The sequence below is a fragment of the Notamacropus eugenii genome, chromosome 5 (genome assembly GCF_028372415.1).
Source record: "Notamacropus eugenii isolate mMacEug1 chromosome 5, mMacEug1.pri_v2, whole genome shotgun sequence".
Taxonomy (NCBI): domain Eukaryota; kingdom Metazoa; phylum Chordata; class Mammalia; order Diprotodontia; family Macropodidae; genus Notamacropus; species Notamacropus eugenii.
Genome location: NC_092876.1, coordinates 29,945,707 through 29,971,899, shown reverse-complemented (window position 1 = coordinate 29,971,899; position 26,193 = coordinate 29,945,707). Strand labels below are relative to the sequence as shown.

The 26,193-nt window shown below is 47.0% G+C and overlaps 1 protein-coding gene across 1 annotated transcript; it reads left to right on the top strand.

The window, feature by feature from the left end:
* Nucleotides 1-11,443: 11,443 nt before the first annotated feature.
* CYP2S1 (cytochrome P450 family 2 subfamily S member 1) lies at nt 11,444-22,395 on the top strand. Its single transcript, XM_072608191.1, has 9 exons — nt 11,444-11,971; nt 13,266-13,428; nt 15,435-15,584; nt 15,855-16,015; nt 16,265-16,465; nt 17,344-17,479; nt 19,017-19,204; nt 19,701-19,842; nt 21,227-22,395. Exons 1-9 carry the CDS (start codon nt 11,795-11,797, stop codon nt 21,406-21,408), a joined length of 1,500 nt encoding a protein of 499 aa, XP_072464292.1. The 5' UTR covers nt 11,444-11,794; the 3' UTR covers nt 21,409-22,395.
* The last annotated feature ends 3,798 nt before the right edge of the window (nt 22,396-26,193 follow it).

Below are 26,193 nucleotides of genomic sequence, written 5' to 3'. Positions count from 1 at the left end.
TGCAGGAGAAACCTCAAGAAATAAAGGTGTCATCAGACTGGAGGCCTGGCAACATCATGATAATGATGAGGATGCAGATGATGAGGATGATGAGGATGAGGATAAAGATGATGACTGGCATTTACATGGGGCTTTAAAGAATTGCAAAGTGTTTTTTCTCATGTGAACCTCCCAACACCTCGACTCCTTACCTACCCTCTTGTCTCTGACTAGATTCTGCCAAGAGGGGCTAACAGGGCAGGCATTTCCCCAACTTCTAATTTGCAAATAAAATGCCTATGGAGAAGGTTAACCTCTCTGATTGGGGTCTCCCATCAATAGAATGTGCCTTGCTTCAGGCATGGGGGTGCTGATGGAGAAGGGCTGGGGTGAAGAGGGCAGAGTTGGGCTCATTCCTAGAAAAATACAAATGCAATCTGCTCCTTCCTCCTCCCTCTCCTCTTCCTGATTCTGGGGGTTGTGGAGGTTTGTGGTATTAGGGTGGGGAAAATAGAGATTGTCAGAAATGACTCAGTATTGGCCTTACTCCAGGATGGAAGTCTAGTCTTTGACATGATAAGAGAATGGAATCTTACCATCTAAGGCTAGAAAAATTGCAGAAATGCAGCATCATTGGCCATGGGTTGGTGTCAGATGGAACTGAAGGCATGTTTAGTCGAACCCTCCAGTGATTCCTTTCCACAACACTGATGATATGTACCCAGCCAGCCTCCTGTGAGCAGGAATCCACCACCTCCTAAGAGTACATCCCACTAAGGAAAAGCTCTGGTTTGGGGAACTTTCTTCTTGCATCAAGTTGAAATCTGTTGTTCTTCACTATCCACCCACAGCCTCTTGTTCTGCCTGCAGGGTTCAAGCAAGTCTAGTTCCTTTTCCAAGTGACAAATACTGGGAGAGTCATCATCTATCTCTCCTTTTCCCTTCCCTCAAATCTCTTCTCCAAGCTTACCACCCTTCCTAAAGTCAATCTTCCTAGTCCTCTCACCAACCAGTTCACCCTATTCTGAACATTTTCCAGCTTATCAGCCTCCTTTCTAGAATGTGGCATCCAGAACTCAACATAGTATTCCAGGTGTGGTCTGGAATTGATGAAGTACAGTGAGATAGATCAGCCTCTCCCTTAGTCTGACCTCCTAACCTTCCTTCAAGATTCAAATCAAAACTTACCTTCTAGAAAAGACTTATCCTGGTGCTCCACCCCACCCCACCTCCATCAATGTACAGGCCTCCTCAACCTGTATTAGTGAAGATGGTTACTTGAATCCTTTCAGTAGGGCTTACACTAATTCCTATTAAAGGGAGAAGTTGGAACTAGAAGGAACCTTCTAGAACTTTCCTGAAACCTTCTTTATCTCTAATAATTGGCTTACCTCTTTGCCCTTTAACAACATACTAAAGATAGTTAACATGAAGTCTACATTCTTAGCCTTTAAAAGAAGACCTAAGAGGAACAAAGTCCGGGTAGCTAGGTGGAGCAATGGATAGAGCACTGGCCCTGGAGTCAGGAGGACTTAAGTTCAAAAGTAGCCTCAGACACTCACTAGCTATCTGACTCTGGGCAAGTCATTTCACTTTGCCTCAGTTTCCTTATCTGTAAACATGAGCTGAAGAAGGAAATGGCAAACCACTCCAGCATCTCTGCCAAGAAAACCACAAATGAGGTCATGAGGAGTTGGAAATGAATGAAAAATAACAAAGGGATAAAGACAGAAGTCCTGAGTAAGATGCCAGAGAAGTCAATCCAAGAAGCACTAGATTACAAGCTCTAGCCCTCTCTTCCCTTTCCCTCTCTCCTCTCCACCCTACACCCCCCCCCCATAGTAACAGATGAAGGAAGTTTCCAGGCAATGAGGAGGAGGACCTGGGCTAAGCTGGCAACCTGAGAATACAAGCTGGTAGCAAGGGGTGGCAGTGGTGAAATCATGGAAGAGTTTATGGACCAAGATGAGGAATTCCTGGACCAAGCAGGAGAATCTTGACTCAAGAAGTGGCAAGGGCCACAGCCTGGGTGTGGGGGAGTAAACTCTTGCCTTTCACTAGTATCATGAGTTATACAGATGGTAGAGGTCCATGGGAAAAAGAGTCAATATTCTGTTAGCCACACATGCTTGCCCCTAGTAAGAAGGCCTCAATTACGGGATTAGACTATAAATATAGTGAAACTGATAATTTCTAGGGGAAGGGGAGGGTCAACTGTAGAGGAAAGAAGGGCTATTTTAACTGCTAAGAATTTGGGTCTTTGCATTTTTTTGTAGAATATACATATATATACACAATATATGTGTGTATGTATGTATGAATGTATATGTGTGTATATATACATATATGTATATGTATATATGTACATATAAATTCTATATTCAATGTATTGTTAGCCTGAGGGCTTACATAAGATCTGAAAATATTTCTGAAAATAATGAGACAAATTCTGATGTTCTTATAGGGAACATATAGTTAGGTGTCCAAGCCAGTAAAGAAATTTGTGAAAAGTCCCGAAGTTGTAACTCATGACTCACAATCACATCTTGGAATTTGCATGGACTTGGTTCAATAATGGGAGCTTCTGGCAGCTCTCCCTCTCTCTTTCTCTCTCTCTCTCTCTCTCTCTCTCTCTCTCTCTCTCTCACTCACTCTCTCTCTCTCTCTTTCTCTCTCTTTCTCCCTCCCTCCCTCTTTCTCCCCCCATGCCTCTCTTTCCTCCTGCCCCCCTCTTTCTCCCTCCCCCATTCTTTCTCTTTCTCCCTCCCTCCCCCCTCTCTCTCTTTCTCTTTCTCCTCTTCCTCCTCCTCCTTCTTCTCTTTCTCTCTCTCTCTCTCTCTCTCTCTCTCTCTCTCTCTCTCTCTCTCTCTCTCTCTCTCTCTCTCCCGTTTATGTTCCTACTCAATGTTTCCCCTGGAATATAATACATCATCCCCTCCGAATTACTGCTCAATTTGAACTCACATGTGTAGGTTGAATGCCCCACAGTCCAACTGCTCCCTCAAATTCTCTCTTGAACTCTAATCCAACTTTCTTCTCTGCTGCCAGAATGCGTGAACCTTGAAGGGGCTTCTGACTGGAATGAGTGTCTCTGCTCCCTTATTAACACATTAGCAGCTGTATGACTCTGTCTTTTAATCTCTTAACCTATGCCTGCCTCAGTTTTCACAACTGTAAAAAGGGGATCACAATAGCACCTGTCTCCCAGGGTTGTTGTGAGGATAAAATGAGATAATATTTGCACAGTGTTTTGCAAAACTTAAATTGCTATTTCAATGACAGCTATTATTGCTATTGCTAGTAGTAGTAGAAGTAAACCTTGTTATAGAGACAGCACAGTTTCAAGAGGTATTGTTGCTGTTGTCATGGTGGTGGTGGTGGTGGTGGTGGTGGTGGTGGTGGTGGTGGTGGTGGTGGTGGTGGTGGTGGTTGTTAGCACAATCTCACAACTGAACTCTAGGATTCTAGTCTCCTGTGTCTGTTCCATCCTCAGCACAGCCTCTGAAATAATCTTCCAAAGCACATATCTCTCCCCTACTTAAGAACAATCTCTAATTCCTCATTAGTCAATAAACATCTATTAAGCACCTACTACAGACAAGCACAGTGCCGAGTGCTGGGGATAGTGCATAAGAACATCACTAAGTGGAATGTAAGTGCAAATAAGGAAGGAAGGAAGGAAGGAAGGAAGGAAGGAAGGAAGGAAGGAAGGAAGGAAGGAAGGGAGGGAGGGAGGGAGGGAGGGAGGGAGGGAGGAAGGAAGGAAGGAAGGAAGGAAGGAAGGAAGGAAGGGAGGGAGGGAGGGAGGGAGGGAGGGAGGGAGGGAGGAAGGAAGGAAGGAAGGAAGGAAGGAAGGAAGGAAGGAAGGAAGGAAGGAAGGAAGGAAGGAAGGAAGGAAGCTCCCTGACCTCAAGGAGCTTACAACCTAATGGGAAAGGATCCAAAAGGAAGCTATGGGTGGGAAGGAAGCAGAGGAGAGAAGGTACCTGGCCCAGGAATAAAGAAGTCCAAAAGAGTGCAGCCAAGAGGAAGAGGAAGATATGGCTGACCTGAGCCCCTTCCTTAAATGGAGGTTTAGATAAATCCTCAAAGGAAATGAATGAAGGTTTTTCAAAAGGAGAATTGCAAACTATAAACAACCATATGGAAACATACTCCAAATCACTAATAGTAAAAGAAATACAGATTATAACAACTCTGAATTTTCACTTCAAACCATGCAAATTGGCAAAGATGACCAAAAAATAGGGACCAGCCAATGTTGGAGGGAATATGAGAAAAGAGACACACTGATGCTTTATGGGAGGAGCTGGGAATTGGTTCAGATCTTCTGGGGATTAGAGTGGTGACTCACCTGTTCATACCCTTTCACCCAGTAATCCCACAAGAGAAGAGAATCAGGGATGGCATTATGAAATGGCAAAGCAATCCTCCTATTTTCCTCTGAGCACGAACCTTCCTTAGATCACTTCAGGACTATTTCAAGTCAATTTCCACGAAGAGTGGAAAACAGGACAAGTTGTCCAGACTCCATCTAGCCATAAGCACATAGCATCTAAAGTTATCTCGCTTAGGTGAATCTGAGTCTAGGTTTGAACTAGCTATTTTGTCCTTGTTCTTTCCTGATCTTGGGTGAATGAGATAAACATGTCCAGGTTTCTGAGTTCCAAAGGTCAGGAGGTCCTGAGTCCTTTTGGTCTAACAGCTTGGGGAGGAGTCCCCAGCCACTGCTTCAGTGTAGAGCAGCAATCATTATCTGTTGAACAGATCACCAACAAAAGGAAAGGTCCAACACAGGACCAAATCAACATGGATGAGGAACTATTTGGACAGTGCAGAAGTGAGGTGGAATGTAATAAGGATAAAAATAATAGCTCAGCAGTCCCGAAAACTCCTTGTGTCCTGATGATGTTTTAAGCTCAACCCCCTGGCACAGTAAAACAGTTATTATAAGTGAAGCTACTAATTCCTGTTAAGTCTTTCTGTCAATGTGCACCATGAGTCTTTTGTGTCTTTTGTGTGCAGGGGAAAAAATTCCTGTTCCCATCTGTGACTTACATTATACATTATACATGTCAATTCCCCCTTTTTGAAGAAGACTCTAGTCATTAGCCAAGACATAATCTTTAAGTAATCTGTCACTTTGGGGGCTAGGTGGCACAGTAGATAGAGTGCTGGGCCTGATGTCAGGGGGACCTGAACTCAAAGCTGGCTTCAGACACTTATTAGGTGTGTGACACTGGGCACTTAACCTCGTTTACCTCAGTTTCCTCACCTGTACAATGAGCTGGAAAAGGAAATGGCAAATCCTCCCAGTATCTTTGGCAAGGAAACCCCAAATGGGATCACAAAGAATTGAACATGACTGAAGTGACTGAACAAACAACAATTTGTCACCAGGATGCTGGTATAGAGTTGAGTGATCATGAAGGATGTGGAAAGGGACCCCAATCCCTCAGAAGAGACCTGGATCAAATGTGTACGAAGTCAGAGTAGAGAGGCTTATTGCCCTTACTCCAGGTCCCCTGGACCCAACAACAGTTCTTTTTAACCTTAGTCTTATTGGTTTTTTTGACTGCCATAACAAACTGCTTCCTCATACTGAGCTTGCTATCCACTGAGACCCCAGATCTTCTTCACACCTCTTTATAGCCATACCTACCACATCTTGTACTTATAAAGTTGACTTTTTTGAACCTAAGTATAAGACTTTATAATTATTTTTACTGAATTTCATAGAATTAGATTTCAGCCCAATGTTTTCTCACCATTCAAGATCTTTTTGGATTCTGACTCTGTTATCAAGTCAGATAATAGTCTTAATTATTACCTATGTGTTAGCAATTCTTGCCACTACTGTGCATATAGGCCCTCGAGGGTAGAAAAAACTAAAGTCACCAGCTTACACCAGCTCTTGATGGCCAATTGTTACATTTTCAGTATGAGTAATTACTCCTCAAAAAATTGGCAAACACCACAAATCAGGGCTTCATTTATCACTTTTGATAGTCTCTAAACGTTAGAAAGGAATGGAGAATATAGTAACAATACCGATGAAACTGAAAAGTGGGCTGTGCGTACATTCTTGTTCATCCTTCACCTCTGCTCCCCTGAGAATCACTTGTTAAATCTTTCCCAACACACCCCTGAATATACACACCAGAATAATCATTGTAGCACTCTTTATGGTAACAAAGAAGTGGAAACAAAGTACACACCCATCAAGTGAGGAGAAAACCTCCATTGTAAAGGAATAGTACTGCCCAGTAAGAAATGACAATCAGGAGGAACTCAAAGAAATATAGGAAGATTTGGATGAACTGACACCAAGTAAAATAAAAAGAAGGAAGAGAATACGAGACACAATGACTAACAAGGTAAATGGAAAGAGGGAAGACTAGAAGGACAATTGATATTTGTCCTTTATTCTCAAAAAGGACCAATGACATCACAGGTGATGTCTTGACTCAAGTGTGAATTATATTCAAATGAGGCAGAGACTCACAAAGTCATCTTTCCAGATGTCATTCCTTCCAGAGTCATTAAAGTCCAGTGACAGAACAAAAATCAGGATGACTGATGATGGCCCCAGATATAGTGGATGATCTTGCTGTCCTCAATGACTGACCAATGTCTGACTCTCAGCGTTTCACAGCACCTGCCTTAGCCACCTTCATGGCCATTGGAATAAATTGTTTTCATCCGCCCATTCCACCAGGGGAAATCTTCACATGGTGGTGGTGGACACCCCTCTAACTCACTGACAGCTACCATCAACCTGGTTTTAAAGACTGTCTGTTGAGATATGTGGCCACTGTACACAGCATAGCTTCTTGGAGCTACAGGGGAGAGCTGGATGGAAAGTGGATACCAAAGGTGGATAAGTAGTTAAGAAATGCTCTCACTTCAGAGGTGCTAGTCTTCCGGATACATCCTTCCCCCCAAAAAAGGACTGTGAACTGAAAAATGAAAACCACTGGACATCTGACAGAACAGAAAACAAAACCTAAACCTCTCCTCAGAGCAGAAAAGCTGGGTACTACAAGCTCAAAATATGTTATACAGAGTTACATGTGGTCACTATCTCAGATATGTTGCTTAATCTTCATTTTTTCTCACAAGGAAAAGTTCAGTCTGGAGGAATGTGGGGGCAGAGTGGTTGGGATTTTTTCCCTATCCCAGAAATGATGGATATAAGGACAAAGTGCATAAATAAAATATGTTTTTGATATAACAATAATTTTTAAAAGAAATTTGGATGATTGGGGATCTTCAAGGCAAGTGACCCCAATGCCATCTTAAAATTTTGGATGGAGAAGAGGGATAAAATTCAAAGAGTTCAGAAAAAGGATGGGGGGGGGGGGGTTGGCGGTCAAAAATTCTAGAGGGGACTTTGGTCTGAGAGAACTGAAGTTCCCAAGAAGGAAATCTTAATGATACCCACAGAAATAACTTCAATGAGAAGCCAATCAATCATCAAGCAGATTTGTTAAGCAGTTACTATATGGAGAAGGTGGGTGGTGGAGGGATGGGAAAACAGTCTAAAGACATTCTACCACGAAAGCAAGAGTCAATAAAACAGAATGCATACATATGCATAGCAAGGTCCCATAATATATTTCTTAAAGAGAAAAAAGCCCAGAAAGACTAAGGTTGAGGATGGGTGCTGTTGAAACAAAAAGGATCTTTTAGACTCTGTCTGAGAGCTTAGAGGAAGTCCAAAGAAGTGATTCAGAGCACGCTTGAGGACATGACTTCTGCTTTCTGTTCCAATATCAATCTCCTAAAATGGGAAGGATAGTGCAAATAAGAGTGATATGAGGAAAATAAATGAGGGAAAGAGAAGTGAGCACCTAGATGCTTTTGATGAGGTCTAGTGTGAGCCAAGGTGAGCTACACCCCCGAAGGACTGAAAGGATTGGTGGATGGGATTGCTGAGCTTCTGTGGGTGGCCTTGGAGAAATCATGGAGAAAGGAAGAGGGGCCACAGGACTAGAGAAAATCAATGCTCAGAACACTCACAATTTTTCAGAAAAGGGAAGAGGGTGGATTCTGCGAATTGTGGGCTAATAAGCTTGACTCGCATTCCTGTGGGGAAAAAAATGCTAGAATCTATTATTAGAGAAATGGTTCATGAGAATTTAGACAAGGAAGTGGTAATGACAAAGCTAGAATAGCCTCATTAAGAAGAAGTCAGACCAAACTAAACTCATTACTATTTTTGACAGGGCTAGTAGACCTGGAGATATAGGGAATATCGCAGACTATAGAAAGACTGTATATAGGCTGTAATTCTGTGATGAGCATTAACAGTTTTATCATGTGTTAAGACTGACAAAGTAGTTGACATGTTATATTCAATCAGGCATTTGAAAAAAAAAACCTCTCATGCTTTTTTTTCCCTTGCTATCTTTGTGGATATGATGGAGAGGTGTGGGCTAGATGCTCTTAACCCTTAGGAGGATTTGGACTTGGTTGAATGACAGGACCCAAAAGCTAGGCATTAATAGGTCAATGTTAACTTAGAGAGGTGGTCTCCAAGGATTTGTCTTTGGTTCAAGGTCACTTGATATTGTGAATGAAGGCCTGTCAAGTATGCAGAAGACTCCTACCTGTCAGGGTAGCTGATGGAAGATGGATGAGTCAGAATCTAAAAACTTCTCAGCAGCTGAGGGGTCAATGGACTGAATCTAATAAAATGACATTCATCCAATCCAGTCCAATCTAACAAGGACTGCCTCTTTTATGCACCAACCCAGGAGCTACGGACACAGAGAAAGTAAATAATAATAATTACCATATAACAACTTGTCACTGTTATTGTAACCACATGTAGGTACATTAATATCTACTTAATTTCAATCAGAAGGAACAAACAGGAAAAAAGCGGATGGATTAGCAGTCCTCCTTATCACTTCTATCTTATAAAGAGCGAATTTTTCCTTAAAGCACATGTAACAAGGGGGATCAATTGATAATTTGATTCAACAGAGGTATTCTCGTCTGGTTAAGGTATTGGGCTACAGTATTTTGTGAGTTAAGTGGGGTGAAGCATTTGATTATTTGCCAGGTTGCAAAAAACACAAAAAGCAAAAAAAAATGAAAAACAATACTTCAATTTGCACTCAGAATTCAACAGTTCTCTCTCTGGAGGGTGATACCATTTTTTCATCATAACAAAGCTTTTCTAAGGCTAACTCTATAATCCCAGGAAAGGCAATTTCCATAACCTCCTGACACATTTGTCAAGCACATGTCTCCCTCTTTTATGTCTTGCCTATGTTAATGATTGAGAGGGTTGTCAAGGCTAACATACATTTCAAGAAGTCTTAAATGAGTTTAATATATGCACAGGAATTACCTTGTTGGAAGAGAGACTGTTTTCCTCTAATCATTAAATTATTTTAAAAATAATCAACAAACAGTAAATGCAGTAGAAACACAAATTCTCTAAAACTTCCACTTACTTTTGTGATAGTAAAGATGTGGTCTACTGAGTAATATCAGCTGTGAAAGCCAACCTTGTTTCCCAGTGATATGATTAGACTGGATGCCTTCCATGCATAGTAGAGAGAGAACTGATGAATTCTGAGTGCAAATTGAAGTGTCATTTTCTCACTACAAGTAGATGGTTCTCATTAAATATATATATACATATATGCAAATAATTACCCATAGTGCTATAAGGGTTTTAAAAATCTTTAAAACCCCAGGAGGTGTTATTATCATCCCCATACTGCAAAGAGAAAACTAAGACATGTAAAGTGACTTGCCCAGGGTCACACAGCTGGTGTCTGAGGCTGACTTAGAACTCGGATGTTCCTGACTCCAAAGTCCATTACCCCTCCTTTGGGAAAGTAGGCATATAAGTTAACTTTTCACATTTCCTTGGGTTGCTTCCCCCCCTCCCACATTAATAATGTCTGGTATTTTTTTCCATGCCTTTGGCATCTTCATCTCCTTCAGCTACTATGATGCCCTCATAATCATATCCCCTCCAGGACAGACCTCCTCTGGATAAGCTTGGTCTAAGTTAGTCACTTTGAGACTATTCTAATCTTAGGCTCCTATAATCATTAACTCTTCAAGTCACAAGGGCTCTGCTCAAGCTCATAGTGACCTTATATAAGTCACTCCCCCTCCCTTCCAGCAAATTTCCTCTTCTATAAAATGGAGCTAATGCCTTCCTTATGGAATTGTTTCAGGGCTTACTGGCCCTGACTGTTGAAACAGGTATTTAAGTTATTAGAATCTCAGAAACAGAGATTCTTAGAAGCAGACTTTTAAGAGCTAGGAGAGACTTTGGGGGGACACTTTAAGCAGGAGTCTCCCTCTTCTCCTAAAGGTGATTCAGAGTCAGGTGGGTGTCTCCAGGGACAAGCTCAAAAGTAGTATAGCTTTTTCAATCTTCCTGTTTTCCAAGATTTGGGATGAAGGGGAGAAGTATTTTATGTGTGAGGAGCACTGGGGGGAGTTTTACAGGTGGGGGGATCCTACCAGGTTGTAGGGCCGTGATGAAGTTCTCAGGGTAGTTCAGAAGATGCTTTTCCAATCTCCCAAACTCCCCAAGTACACACAAATAGTCTCTCGGGGAAATTAGGTCACTGAACAGCAAGTCTGTCCCATCTCCACCACCATCACTCTCCCCTGCCCCCACACACACAAACTCAGCCCTTAGGGATAGAGAGAAAATATGGGTTGATATCTGACAGCTTTTTATAGAGCGAAACGAAGGAGAGCAGGCTGTGCCCCCAGATCACGGGATCATGGCTTTAGCTCAGGAAGGCAGAGAGTTCAGCCCACTCATACATGAGGTTACAGAGATGTAAACAGGTAAGATGATTTGTCCAGGGTCACACAGGGAGTAGGCAAAGAAAGCATTTATTAAACACTTACTATCTCTAGGCATTGGGCAGATTGTAAGGAGCGGCGCTGGCTTTCGAACCAGATGGCCTCAGTGAACTTGGGTGTGAGCCTTCCTCCCCCATCTGGGCCTCAGTTTCTCCATCTGTACCTTTGAAGGGTTTAGATTAAAAAATCTCCCAAGTCCCACCAATGAAATGATATTCCAGTAGCCACCCCCCAGGAAAGGGCAGTGGAATGTGAGACCCAGTGACTCCGTGACGGCGGCTCCCCCCCCACCCCCGGGAGGTGGCGGCAGGTGTTCAAAGTCCCAGTGCTAGGTGCTCGGCCTTGGTTTGTACTGCAGCCAGGCCGGGGTGGGGCGCTGGTGTAGGGCGCTTGGAGGTCACGGAACCACAGAACCTGGAAGGGTACTTGGGTGCAAACCCCTCCTGATGCTCATGGGAAAACAGGCCCAGAGAGGCACAGGTACTTGCCCAGAGTCCCACCATGAGCTACAGGTAGAGCCCAGGTGGGATTCCGGTCTCCCAATTTGATGCTTTAGGGAAACGCGGAGAAAAGCAAGTGATGGGCGGGGGTGGAGAGCGGAGAGTACCGGGAGCGGCGGCGTCCCGGGGAGGCACGAAATCCGGCGCTGCTGCTGGCGGGGAGCGGACTAACTAGGACTGCAGGTCGCCTCGAAACTAGGTGTCGGGCCGGCAATCGGGCAGCTGGCAGTCAGCCCGACGGTGGCACCGGCTGGCTCCAGCCTCCACGCCCCCTCCGCCTGCCCACGCCTCCCGCTCCCGGACTTCCAGGGCCCTCCGCCCCATTTCACCGGCGCCCGCCCGGGGTCGGGGAGGGGCCTAAAACCGGTGGCCTCCGGAGGCGGCGGGCAGGCGGAGCCCCACTGGGGGACGTCTTTATAAGCTTCGCTGCCCCTCTCCCCGCCCTCCCCCGCTCCGGGCTCGGGATGGCGCTGGGCTTAGGGGTCGTCTCCCTCCTCCTCCTCCTCCTCGTGCTGCTCGTCCTCCTCCTGGGGTTCCGGGGACGCCGCTTCTCTCGTCTTCCCCCGGGGCCGCCGCCGCTGCCGCTGCTTGGGAATCTGGGCCAGCTGTGGCCGGGAGCGCTGTACCCTGGGCTGCTCCAGGTGCTGGGGCTGGGGCCAGAGATACCTGGGGGGCGGGGAGGGGGAGGCACGGAAGGAAAAAGGGATGGTAGTGCCCTGTGGGAAGGTTGGCTGCGCACCTTTGACGGGTACGGTGACCTGGGGGGGGAGGGAGGAAGAAGACCTCCGGGGGACCCCAGGAGAATTAGGGGGAGTGAGAGGAACCCTGAGAATTGGGGTGGGGTAGAGACCTCCCGAGATTGGCCAGCACCCAAGCCCCAGAAAGAGAACATAGGCAGCCACGTGGTGCATTGTAGAAGGATTCCAGAGCAGGGATTTTTAACCTGGGGGCCATCTGTGAATAGATTTTAGAGGATGTCTGAACTTAAATGGGGGGAAAATCACACCTTTATTTTCAAGTCTCTCCAACTGAAGTTTAACATTGCCTTCAATTATTTAAGAATGTGACTCTGAGAAACGGTCTTTACTTAGACTTCACAAAACCGATATAAAAAAAGATAAAGACCCCCGTGGTCTAGAGTCAAAGGAACTCGGTTCCATCCGCACCCCTGCCACTTTCTACCTGTGTGACCTTGAACAAATAAATCACTTGGCATCTCGAGACTCGGTTTCCCCATCTGTAAAATGAGGGCATTGGACCAGATACCCTCTGAGGCCCCTTCCAGTTCTAAATCTACAATCTTATGACCCTAAGGGGAGAGAGCTGGAGACCCTGGAGGAGCAGAGTGATGGAGGAGAGAGAGAGCAGGGGATGGCAATCAACTGAGATTTCTGGAGGATGACCCAGCTTGGGGAAGGGAGAGCATGGGGGAAGGAGGCATATCTGGATTCCTATCTTGATTTTGTTGTTTACTGTCTGTGTGCCTCTGAACTCACTTATCGCTATACCATGAAAGAATTATACTTCACTCAAAGGCCCTTGTCAGCTCTAGATTTCCTTTGTGGACATCTTGAAACTAAAGAGGGGAGGGGAATGATAACAGAGTTAGGAAAGCCCCAAGAGGAAAGGACTGAGACATTGCAGTGAGTGAGAGGAGGTGGAACCAGTTGGACCATGGGATGTGCCATGGGAGGACTTTGAGAGAAAATCCTGGAAAGAGGAATAGACCAGGAAGTCAGATAGGGGGGGTGGGGGTAAGATGGCAAGACTTATTACCAAACAGGTCGGAAAATGTCACCAAGACCTGGGAATGAGGATCCCTGGGAACCTAGGAGGCACCTAGGAGGGAGGAGCAAGGAGACCCTAGTAGGACAGTTTTGGAGACTGGAGAGAGCTGGGGTTTTCACCCTCCCGTGACTCTGGTTCTCCCTGCAGCTCAGTGCTAAGTATGGCCCTGTGTTCACCGTTCACCTGGGCTCCCGGCCTGTCGTCATCCTAAGTGGTTATGAGGCCATCAAAGAGGCATTGGTGGACCAGGCAGAGGCATTCTCTGGAAGAGGGAAAGTAGCCACACTGGAGAAGACCTTCAATGAGCATGGTATGGGCTTTGGAGGGCTTAGAAATTGAGAATCCTCAAGCAAAGTGTGCCATTGGCAGGACATTCCATTCTTAGGACATTGGAGTTATGGGAGAGGGAAAGCTTGGGGCAATAGAATGAGCCCCAGTTTGGGAGTCAAGACCTAGCTTTGTATCCTGGCCTTGTTCCGCAGGCTTCTGTGTGATTTCAGACAGATCGCTTCAGCTCTCAGCTGTGACAGGAGGGGCGGCGCTTCCAATGCAGAATCATGTGAATTGCTATGAATGTTGGGATCCTAGAACATCATATACTTGGAATGCATAGAATATTGGACTCTTAAAACCTTAACCCTCTAATCAGTTTGTCGGTCAGCAAGCATTTTGTAAGGGATTAATACGTTCCAGGCAACATGATAAGGACTTAAGATGCCAAAAAAGGTTCCTGCCCTCAAGGAGCTTGGTCTAATGGGAGAGGTAACATGTTCTATACATAAAAGAGATAAAAAGAGTAGGTGGAATCTAATCCCAGAGGGGAAGATACTTGGTAAGGGGGGAGGGGCTTTGGCTCTGGACCAGGAACATCCTGCAGATGAGATATGGTCTAAGTCTTAAAGGAAGCCAGGAATGCTGAGTCTGAGGGGAGGGGCAGAAAATTCCAGGCACGAAAGATATGAAAAAGCAGGCAGAAGATGGAGCATTATGTTCAGATAACAAGTTGGCTGGTGTATCTGGATCGTACAGCATGTGGAAGGGAGAAAACTGCAAGAAGACTGGAAAGGTAGGAAGGGGCCAGCTCTATATTCTACACAGAGGGCTTCCTAGAGTTAAGAGAACCATAGGAAGAGACCAGTGCTTCAGGAAAATCACTAGCAGCTGGGTGGTGTTATTAGAATCAGAGATTGTTAGATGGAACCTTAAAAGGCTATCTCAGTCTTTTTTGACAAATGGGGAAACTGAGACCCAGGGAAAGAAGAGGACTTGCCTCAGGTCACACAAAGGACTCAAAAGGACTTAGGCGCCTGTCTCTTTCCATTATCCTAGAGGAACATAGCCTAGCCCAACCTTATCTTTTCAATATCATGTGAGCTTATTAGACCATAATTTTGTAACTAATTTTTTTCTAAAGCTGGGTTCTTGAGAAACATAGGTAATTTTAAAAACCTTAGATAAGAATTTTTTTAAAAGCCTGGCTATTTTTAACATGCATAATTTGAAACCTTGTGTAATCCCACCGAAGAACAGAGAATGAAAGGGAAAAAAACCCTAGAACCAATAAATCCTTTAACTGGGTTTTACCCTTTCAACCCCAAGACCTGCTAAGAAAGGGAGAATGGGTATTCTAAGGACCCCTTTCCCTTGGAGTGAGTGAGACTAGAAGCAGCCCTTCCCTTCCCCCATCCCCCCAGAGCAGTGAAGGGAAGGGCAGACAGTCAGGCCTATTCCTGCCAGGAACTACCCCTACTCCCTTGGCCACTTTAAGAATTGTGATTTCCTTAGAGGGACAGGCCTTCTTCATACAGATCACAACCCTTCTGTGGTTTATTTAGATGATCTTTGAGAATCACTGTGTCCCAAAAAAATTTTTTCACTCATTCCCTTTCCTTCCCACCACAGCCTTTCCTGGCTAGGCTAGTCCTTGGACCCTGGATGTAGTCTGCCCAAGACCCTGAGCTTGAAGCTACTGGAATATTAGTCCATCACAGGACTTCTTGGGCTTGGGCAGACCTTTCCTTAGTGCTGGAGAGACCAGGGGCTTTCTGTGTCACAAGGAAGCATCTAGAGCTGGCGAACAAGTCTAGACATGGCGAATCCTGGAAGAAGATAATTGAGCCTTACACCTAAGTCCTGACTTGTGTGCTCCTCAGGAAGGGGAGGGGCAGGGATGCTGGGGTCCTAGGCACTGAGCCATCTACAATCTCATCCTGGCAGGAACAGGCCTGACTGTCTGCCCTTCCCTCTACCGCCCTGAGGGGATGGGGGAAGGGAAGGTTTGCTTCCAGTCCCTCTCACTCTAACCTTCTTCTCTAGGCATTTTTTTTGCCAATGGAGAACAATGGAAATATCTTCGGAAGTTCACCACCCTCTCTCTAAGAAACCTGGGCATGGGAAAGAAGGAAGGAGAAGAACAGATTCAGGAGGAGGCCCGCTACCTGGTTGGAGCTTTACAGAACACCCAAGGTCAGGGGACTATCCCTCTGCAGCCCAGGAGGCCCTGCCTGCCCTAGCTTGGACCACAGTCCTCCCTCTGTTCTGGGACTGGCCCCACCTCACATCTCCTCTGTATTGGGTTGCCTCATTCCCTTTGTCTGACACCTGGAGCCACCCACATCCCAAAACAGGAAAAGTCAAGCCCAGGGGAATCCCCATCCCAGTCCCAGGGTCCCTTCTTGGCCTCTTTGGCCTTGCCCATATGTCTATAACTAGCTTTGTCTTTATTTGTCCCTGCAGGGTCCTTGCTGGACCCTTCCCTGCTACTGTCTCAGGCCATCTCCAATGTCACCTGCATTCTCTTGTTTGGGAGTCGCTTTGACTATGAAGATGAGGACTTTCGAGCTGTGGTCCTTGCTGCTGCTGGCATCTTGAAGGAGATGAGCACCTCGTGGGGACAGGTGACTGACTTGGGATTGGGGGTGGGCAGAGACTGGGCTGAAACAGTCCTCACAGGAGTGTTTCCCAGTTGAACCCTCTTTCCCAAGATGCTGCCCCTTTCTTTCCTCTTCCAAGAAGTCTTCCTGGATTGCTGTCTTCCTGTCTCTGCATCGCAGAGCCAAGGCAGCTCTGGAGAAGCTGTGTGTTTTCCACCACTTGGACAAGAGGCTCCCACAATGCTGACTCTGTCCTTATTTTCCCTCCCTCAGCTCTGTGAGATGTTCTTGGGTCCCCTGTACTACCTGTCAGGCATCCTTCGATATCTCTCAGCTCCTCATAACCGGCTCACAGACCACCTAAGCACCTTGGCAACCTTCGTCTCAAGCCAGATTCAGCAGCACCAGGAGAAACTGGATCTTCAGGCCCCTGTCCAAGACTTTGTGGATGACTTCCTGCTCAAAATGAGCCAGGTATGACTGGAGCTGAGGCTGGGGCTGGGAAGGGAGCACAGAATGGAGAGAAAGGCATAGAGGGAAGGGTCTATCTATGGCTGGGTATGTGTATAGTTTGCGGGCTTTTTCCTTTACATACTAGGTGAAATCTGAGTTCAAATTCAGCCTAGCTATTTCCTATGTGACCTCTGTGAGCCTCAGTTTTCTCCTCTATAAAACTGAATAAAATGTCCTCTGAAGCCCTTGATTCTCTCTCCCTCTCCCCCTCCCCTTTCTTTCCACTTCCTCACTTCCTTCCTCTCCCTCTCCTTTTCCCTCCCTCCCTTTCACCAGTAGGACTGGTTCTGAAGTCAGAAAATATAGGTTCAAATCCCCACTCTGCTACATGACATGGGTGACTTTCCGGCCTTCCCTTTCTTCATCTCAACATCAGTGTGTTGGGGAAAGGCATTATGGTACAATAAAGTGCTGGCCTCAGACTAGGGGAACTGGATTCAAGTCTTGACATATACTAACTTCTTGACCCCTACACAGGTTACTCAGTGACCTGACAACTCTCTAAGACTGCAGGGGCAGACCAGCATTGGTGGAGGGAATCTCCACACTGAGAGATCCTTATACCAATGAAACCACAGTTGTCCCACCCCCAAAAGAAGACAAAAGGAACATCCATCCGATCCTCTCAGTCTCTCTCCAGTTGTCTATCTCTGGGTCTCTCTGTCTTTTTCCTCTACCCCCTTAGCAGCCAACAGAGGTAACTTTGGGCCTAAGCTTGTTTCCTGAGCTAGGCTCAGACATTCACCCCAGGGAATCGCCCTTGATACAATCCAGCCAACCTTATCTCCCCAGCTGGTGCTGGGGTTCTCTGAATCCCTCTTTCCTAATGTGTCCTCCAGGAAGAAAAAGACTCAGGGTCTGGCCACACGGATTTCCTGCTAACTGCTGTGAACCTGCTCTTTGGGGGGACGGTGACAGTCAGTGCCACACTCAAATACGCTTTCCTGCTCCTGCTTAAATACCCAGAGGTCCAAGGTACAGCCCAGTCCAGGCGACCCACCACCTTAGGCTCAGATGGCAGGAACCCTAGATGTGCTATGTGGCTATCACAGTGAAGAAAGTGCTGGGTCTGAGTCAGAAAGATCTGAGTTCAAATCCTCCCTCAGACACCTACTAGCTGTGTAGCCCTAGGTGAGTCACTTCACTTCTATTTGCCAAAGTCTTCAGGTATCAGATACACCATGCCTAGTACAGTTATTATATACAGAGCACAGAGGCTTTGACTCTGCTGCTTGCTAGCTGTGTGGCCTTGGGCAAGTCTCTTCCTGGGAGAATTGGATAAGATGATCCCTCAGGTCACTTACAACCCTAAAGCTGTGACCCTTTAGTCTCTGCAACTGTAAAAAGCCAGGGGGTCCAGCAGGAGTGACATTCTGCAGCTCTGTGGTACGTCAGAGTGAGCTGATAGGGGCCTGATTCAGTACAAAGCCACACACACTGATTAAGCCTTTAGCACATGGAAGGTATCAGAGGTACAAGGACAGACGAGCCTTGGCCTTCAAGATGGTGATGTTGTAGTGGGACAATGTGACACGCACACAGAGAAAGCTATACAGAGTCATTTTAAGGGAAAGAAAATGATAATAACCGGGGCAGCAGAGGGGATGAGGAAAGGCCTCCTGTACAAGGTGGGAACATAGGTTGTGCTCTGAAGGAAGATGAGCCCAAGAAGGAGTGTAAGGGATCGAGGTCGGAGATTTCTTTCTTTTTATCATTGTTATTGTTCAGTTGTGACCCCGTTTGGGATTCTCTTGACCAAGGTGCTGGATTGGTTTGCCATTTACTTCTCCAGATCTTTTTACAGATGGGAAAACTGAGGCAAACAAGGCACGTGACTTACCCATGGTCACATAGCTAGTAAGTGTCTGAGGCCAGGTTTGAACTCATAAAGATGAGTCTTCTGACTTCAGGCCCAGTGCTCTCTACACTCTGCCACTTAGCTGTCACAGAGAGAGAGAGAAAGAAAGCACAATAAATAGATGGATGGATGGAGAGATGGAGGGATGATAGATAGACAGATAGATAGATAGATAGATAGATAGATAGATAGATAGATAGATAGATAGATAGATAGATAGATAGAGCAAGCAAGCATAATATGATAAAAAAAAATAACAAAAGGAATTAAGGCTCAAGGTTTTATAAGCCTCATCCCCAGGGGCATTACTGTTTTAACAAAAGACAGAACCTTTGGTATGAAAAGCTAGAAAGACACAGAGCTGTATCTATACAAAGATGCTACCTGGGGCTGAGGAGAGACAGAGAGAGCTGGCCACAGGAAGGTAGCAGGTTTGAGTGGAATGGTCCTGGTCTGGAAGTTAGGAGAATTGGTTTGAATCCCTTGACATCCCTGAGTCTCACTTTCCCTCTTTGTAAAATGAAGGCTTAGCTTAAGGTGCCCTTCTCGGTTTGAGAGAGCTTTTGGGGGGTTGACAGGGAGAAATGAAGGGAGCTTGGTCCTTGGTCTCTGACTCGGACATGCCTTTCTCCGCATCTCCCTTCTCCCCCACAGATCGAATCCAGGAGGAGCTGAGCCGAGAACTTGGGCGTGAGCGGGCCCCCAGCCTGGCAGACCGTGGGCATCTCCCCTACACTGATGCCTTCCTGCATGAGGTTCAGAGGTTCCTGGCCCTCCTCCCTATGGGGGTTCCCCGTGCCCTCACAAAGCCCATATCATTCCGGGGCTATGACCTGCCCCAGGTAAATGTCAGGGGGAATCTTGGGGGAAGAGGAAGAGGAAAGACCACCCTCATCAGGCCTGGTCAAAGGGAAGAGAGGAAGCCCTCTCCCAGGCAGGAGGGAACAGGGAAAGCCAGTCAGAGGAGGTGAACTGGCATACAGCCCATACAGAGGCAGACTTCAGCAGACGAGCTTCTGTTCTCCACCTGCCTGGGCTCAGACACTCATTCTTAGTTTCTTTGCTCCCTGGCCAGAGCTGCCTTCTCCAAACCTCACTGGGGACCCTGAGACTCAGCTCTGGGCATCGTTAAAATCCCAGAAGTAGCCCAGTGGGAAAGCGGGGAAAGAAACCTCTCCCCCAGTTCCACCATTCTCCTCTGCCATCCCCATCGCCACATGCCAGTCCAGGGAAGAGCTAAGCACAGCGCTCAGGAATAGTGCTAGTGAATCTGGCAGCTCAAGGGCTCTACGGGAGAAGAGCTCCTGAGGAACGATAACTCCCTCCCCAATCTCCTAGGGAATTGAAGTCTTCCCTCTCCTGGGCTCCGTTCTCCATGACCCAGCATTCTTTGAGCGGCCAGAGGAATTCAACCCAAGCCGTTTCCTGGATGCTGATGGCCGATTCAAGAAAAACGAGGCCTTCCTGCCTTTCTCCTTAGGTATCTACTGAACACTAAGCCTGGGAAAGGGTTAGGGGAACAGCACTGCCTTCTGCATGCTGAAGACAGCTGCCATACCCCTGAATACTCCTCCAGGATCACAGACTGGTCCATAAGGCACCAGGGTCCATAGGCTATCAATAAGGAGAGACTCTTGAGTCTAACTGCTTGTATAAAAGGCTAAAGTAATAATAATGATAATATTAATATAGTTTATATAGTTTTATTTATACAGTGCCAGGCATTATGGGAAATACTTTACAAATATCTCATTTGCTCCTCATGACAACCCTGGGTGATAAGTGCTATGATCATTTTACAATTGTGGAAACTGAGGCAAACAAGTTAAGTGACTTGCCCAGGGTCACAAAGCTAGTAAATGTCTGAAAGTTCAAACAAGGCTGGAGGCCCCTTTGTCTGACTTGATCAGGTGGGTGTTGGAATAGCCAGTCTCTAGACCCCCTTCCAACTCTGGCTTTCTATAGTGTATCCACTTTGCAGAGGCAAACAAAGCAGTAGCTTTCTACTCCCCCTATCCTTGGAGCCCCACAATGGGGAGCAGTGGAGATGGATAGCCAAGCCTCCCTATCCCTTTGTGACCAGGCAGTCACCAAAAACATTGGCCTGACCCCTGGTGCCTGGCTGTCCTACCTGGGCCACTGGTGGTGGGTGGAGGAAAAAAAAGAAGGGACCTTCCAAAGGCAATAGGAAAGTGGACATTCTCTCCCTAAGCACAGGCTCCTGAGCTTGGCTTGGAGTAGTTCAGGTTTCTCCTGCCTACCTGGTGGCTGGAGGAAGCATGAAGCTGATTGGGAGGAGGGGCTGACTCAGCCAGGGAAGGGCTTAGGTAGGGCAAATATGGGCAAGAGTAAAGGGGAAATGAGGCAGGAGAAAAAAGCTGAGATATTTCTGACTTCAAAGGGGAGGAGGAGGAGGCCCAAGAGTGCAAATCAGGAGGGGTAAGTGGATGGAAAAAGGAGCCGTGAACCCTCCTCCCTCATTCCATAAGTCTTTATTGGACCCCGACTCTTCAGATTCCAGTGCTAAGTATGAAGGGAGAGGATGCATACAAAAATCGATGGAGGCCGATCCAAGCCCTCCTACATAACTGTACTGGAGATGAGCCAAGAACACAGAAAAACAATACAGATTGTGAATGACTATGTGGAGTAGGGCAGAGATCACTCAGTTAAGAGCCAGCAATTCCAGGTTTAAATCTTGATCCAGGTGCTTACTCTCTATAGCCTTGGGCAAGCTCTATGCTCTCTCTGGGACTCAGTTTCCTTATCTGTAAAAGAAAGACTAGGATCTAGCCACTAGATGATCTCTAGGGTTCCTATGATATCTCAGTCTTGAAATCAGAGTCTCTTCTTTTTCTCCCCAGGGAAGCGAATCTGCCTTGGGGAAGGCCTGGCCCGCACCGAACTCTTCCTCTTCTTCACCACCATCCTCCAGAATTTCTCCCTGGAGAGTCCATCCCCACCGGAGGCTCTGAGCCTCCAGCCAGCTATCAGTGGCTTCGCCAACATTCCTCCAACCTTCCAGCTTCGATTCAGGCCCTACTGATTGGCTGGGGGAGAGGGCAGCAGGAGAACCCAACCTCCAGGGCTCATGAACTGGTACCCCAGTTGGAATGGGCCCAAGGGGTTCAGAGACAGGCTCCCAGAAAGCAAAGACCTAGAAGCAGATTCATACATTCCAGAGACTCACTTTCAACATGTATCTCCAACTTTGCTTGCAAATGCAGACAGACCAACATCCTGTATTTATTCAATTCAACATACCTTTTGTTAGCCATCTCCTACATGTAAGGCATTCTTGCTGTAGAAAGGGCCAATTTGGAGTTAAAGATTCAAATCCTGCCTGTCCTACCTCTGTGACCATGGACCAGGCATTACTACCCCTTTCTAGGTATCTTCTCACTCTAAGCCCATAATCCCTACAACCCACAAGCTAGTGTTTCTCCCTTACACATCCTGGGCCACAGTATAGATACACCCTACCCTGTCTCTTGGGACCTTGGAATAAGTAGGAAGGGACAGCAGTCTAACCAACCTAGTCTAACCAACCCTTACTTGAGCCAGAGTTCTGATTACCACATACTTGTCAGGTTTGTCTAGTGTCTGATTGCCCTGACTTCCAGGACAGGGAAACCCACTCTGTCCCCAGGCAACCCATTCCACTTGAGGACACTTCTGATCACACACTTTCTCTTGTCTGTCTCTCTGTTCTAGTCTTACCCCCAGGCACTAAGAGAGCTCCACCACTATCCCGAAGATGCACTCCACCCAGGGAAAGGCAGACCCATTTGGCCTCTGTTCATTTCCTCTGAAGGGGCTTGACCTCCTGCAAACACCCCTCCCCAAAGTGTTGGTGACCTGAAAAAGAGACTCTCCCTCTCCCTCCCCTCATGCCCTTCCTATCCCTTCCTCCAATATACCCTTCGATTCTACTTCTAATAGAGCAGAGAATAATGTAAGTGCCCCTGCTGGGAGAAGATGGATGGTCTGGGACAGAAGAGGAGGCTTGCAGTAAAAATGGTCATTCCTCACATTTCTATGGTGCTTCCCTAAAACTCCCCTGTGAGGGCTGGAATGCAGATATTTTTTCCTCTTATCTCCTTTTTGTGGATTGGGAAACAAGACCTAGACTGGGGAGGGTCCCTACCCAGGGTCATAAGGAACCCAAGACACCAAGCTCTGTCCCCTAATGATCTGTGCTATCTCTCTCTCTCTGTCTCTCTCTCTGTCTCTCTGTCTCTGTCTCTCTCTGTCTCTCTGTCTCTTTCTCTCTGTCTCTTGTCTGTCTCTCTGTCTCTCTCTCTGTCTGTCTCTGTCTCTCTCTATGTCTCTGTCTCTCTGTCTCTGTGTCTGTCTCTGTCTCTCTCTTTCTCTGTCTCTCTCTGTCTCTCTCTGTGTCTCTGTCTCTCTCTTTGTCTCTCTCTCTCTGTCTCTCTCTCTGTCTCTGTGTCTCTCCGTCTCTCTCTCTGTCTCTCTCTGTCTCTCTGTCTCTCTGTCTCTCTCTCTCTCTCTCTCTCTCTCTCTCTCTCTCTCTCTCTCTCTCTCTCTCTCTCTCTCTCTCTCTCTGTCTCCCTCTCCCTCTCCCTGCCGCCCCCCCCCCCATCTCCCCTTGGAAGGACCAGGGCAGTGGGCAGAACGCTCTCCAACACGCAGACAGACCCACAGAAAATGGAAGGGCATTTTACGTGGACCGACTTTTCTCCCACCTGCCCCGAGTTGATGTGAACTGCGAGCGGGAGGGACTGGGCGCTCCGGCCGTCGCAGCCGCCGCCGTTCCAAAGTGGAAATTCTGGCATGGGGCTCCATGGAACGTCCCGGGGGAGAAAGCGCCCCGGAGGCGGGGCCGGCCCCTGGCCTTCCACGGATGGACAGTCGGGTGACCGCCAGGGGGAGCTGGGATGCCACGAGCGAAGAGCCAGCCTCCCCAACAGTGGTTTCACTAGCGCTCGTGGAGTGGCTGCAGCGGAGGGACGTGGAGTAGGAAACTGGGAGGTGGGAGGGGCTCAGTCCACGAGTGTTTCCTGGGCAGCCACGCTGTACTGAGCCCGGAGTAGGACTTTCACGGGGTGAGGGGAGAAGAAGATAGCAGGCAACCCCTGCTGCCCTTGGAATTCCATTGTATCGTAGGACAGTGGCGTCATCAAATCTGGACCCCTCGTTTTACAAGATGAGGAAACTGAGGTCCACTGACTTTTCCAAAGTCAGGCTGCTGGTATTAGTGAGCTAAAGATCTGGGAATCAACACACACACACTAAATGCAGAGCGTTCTTTCAATTCGATCCAAAAAGCATATATTAAATGCGTATGGTGCACTCAGCAGGTTTAGCTGCATAGGATAAAATGGGGGAGAGGGGAAGGTCGGAGGTGATCTTACCTGTAAGAGGCACCCTCCTGCTTCCTAGACTCGAATTTCCTGGATTCCAGGGTTTCTGAAGCCCTCTCCCACTCACTATCCCCTCCCTACACAGACTGCTTATCAAAGGTACCTACTAAGGAGCCAGAATGATTGGGTTAGACCCGTAGAGTGGAAAGAACACACTGCCTCTGGAGTCCGAGGATCTGGATTAAAAATCTGTCTATGAATGCTTACTACAGGTATAATAATCTCAGACAAGTGGACTGACCTCTCTGAGAACTCAAGGGGGTTGGATGGTTAGTCTCTGAGTTCTCTTTCATCTCTGGATCTATGATCCTTTGAGTCCTATGTGACCCTAAGCAAGTTGTTAAACCCTACCTAGCTCTCAGTTTCCCCATCTGTACAAGAAGTTGGACTCATTGGTCTCTGAAGACCATTCTAAACAATTTGCCCCCAGAATTCTAGGGTCCTCTGACAGTTAGGCACAAGGGAATGAGGGATTTAGAGGTGAAAAGAGCTGGGGGCCAGTTTTTATTCCCCTATTCTCTCCCACCCATCCAACACACTCAGAAAGTCAGGGCTGTAGTCAGGCTTTCCTGGATTTGGCTTCACTTCATTAATGGATCCTGATGCCTGAGAAAGTTTAATTCAATGAATATTTATTAAGCAACAACTATGTGCCATGCATGGTATTAGATGCTGAGGATGCAAAAACCAAAAAAAAGAAAGAGAGAAAAGATTAAAGGATGTTTGTCTTCAAGAAAGTCACTCCTACCCACCCCTCCTGAGTCAAAAGGATTTGGGAGGTGAAACTGAAAGGGAGAGAGACCATGGTAGGGGCCAAGACATCATCCCTGCCCCATAGAGACTGCCAAACCTTCCACTGTAAGGGTGGACCCAGAGACAGAAAGTTAATATTATTATAAGAGCAGGGAAGACACATGGAAACCATCTGGTACATCTGTTTTACAGAAAAGGAAACTGAGACCAGAGAATTAAAGTGATTTATCCAAAGCCACATAGGAAATAAGTAGCAAAACTGGCATTGGAAACTAGGTCATTTGACACCAGAACCAGTATTCTTTCCACTGCACCTCACAGCCTCTGCTCTAACCCAGCTGTCTTGGCTCCAGCCCAGGGCTCTCTCTACCCCCTAGTGCTGTCTTTAAAGTCCAGCTTTGAGGGAGTGAAGAAAGAGCGATGTACAAATTCCCCTTTCCCAACAGTGTCCTGCACCCCTCCTGCCTGTGAACATCAGCAACAAACATTTCCCCCAGTAAGTTCCTTGAAGGCAGCAATCACCTTATTTGATCTTAATATCCCCAGTCACATATGCAGCCCCAGGTATACAGTGGGCACTTAATAAATGCTTGTTGATATAGATTGATTTCTCCAGGGTTCTGGGCTCCAGATTCCTTTCTCAGTATCAATTGATCTCTCTCTCTCTCAATTGATCAGAGAGAACTCCATCCATCCCTTATCTTTCCAGAATATTTAGGACTAGATGGAAGCAGTGTGTGTGTGTGTGTGTGTGTGTGTGTGTGTGTGTGTGTGTGTGTAGATTGCTATAAAAGTGTGGATTAGCACAGATAGTCACTGAGGTTCTTTCCCCATCTATGAGATTCTGTGATTCCCCTTTTTTTTCTGGGATGTCTGTGTATCTCTGGATGTTTGTTCCCTTGCATGTATGTTTTTTTGTCTCTGAGTATTTTAATCCCTATATTTCTCTCTGTGTGTGTCTGTTTTGTTTGTGTTTTCCTCTGGGTCTTTGTGCATCTCTCTGAGTTCATCTGAGGGATTGAAATTCTTTGATTTATCTGGAAGTCTATGTGAGCATCTTTTGGGGAATGGGGTGTGTTGAATCCCCCCTACCCAACTCTACCTCCCTCCTCCCCCCGCCCAGAGACCGGGTGGGGAGCAGCCCCTGAGACTCAGAAACATCGACACCGCCCCTGGCCCAGGCTGTTGACATCAGCGCCAGATGTGCAGAGCCTGTTCGGAGGCCCAGCCCAGCTTCAGGCCAAACTGGGAGCACCAAATGCCTGGGTTTCTCTGCTGTCCCCAACTCCCCAGCAGGCCTGAGGTCGGAATGTGAAGGGGGTTGGGAAGGCCTCCTCTCTTCTTTCTCTTTCCCCATCCCATCCCGAAGGCAGAAAAACAACAGTCACACACCAACACACACCCTGACATACAACACAGACACACCGTCACATCAACACCAACACTCTCGATCAACTCCCAGGCACTTCAGGATACCCTCTCTGAGACATCCACCCTCAGAGTCACAGAACTACTCCTTACAAACCACAGCCGCACAGTCCCACAGACTTATTGACCAACAGCAGTTAGGGCAGTGGGAAAGGGGGGGCTGGAGGACCTGGGGTCAAACCCTCCTCTGCTGCCTACCCGGAGGTTTTGCCCAAGTTACTCAGCTTCTCTGAGAGAAAACGGAAGGGGCCCGACCCTAAAATCTT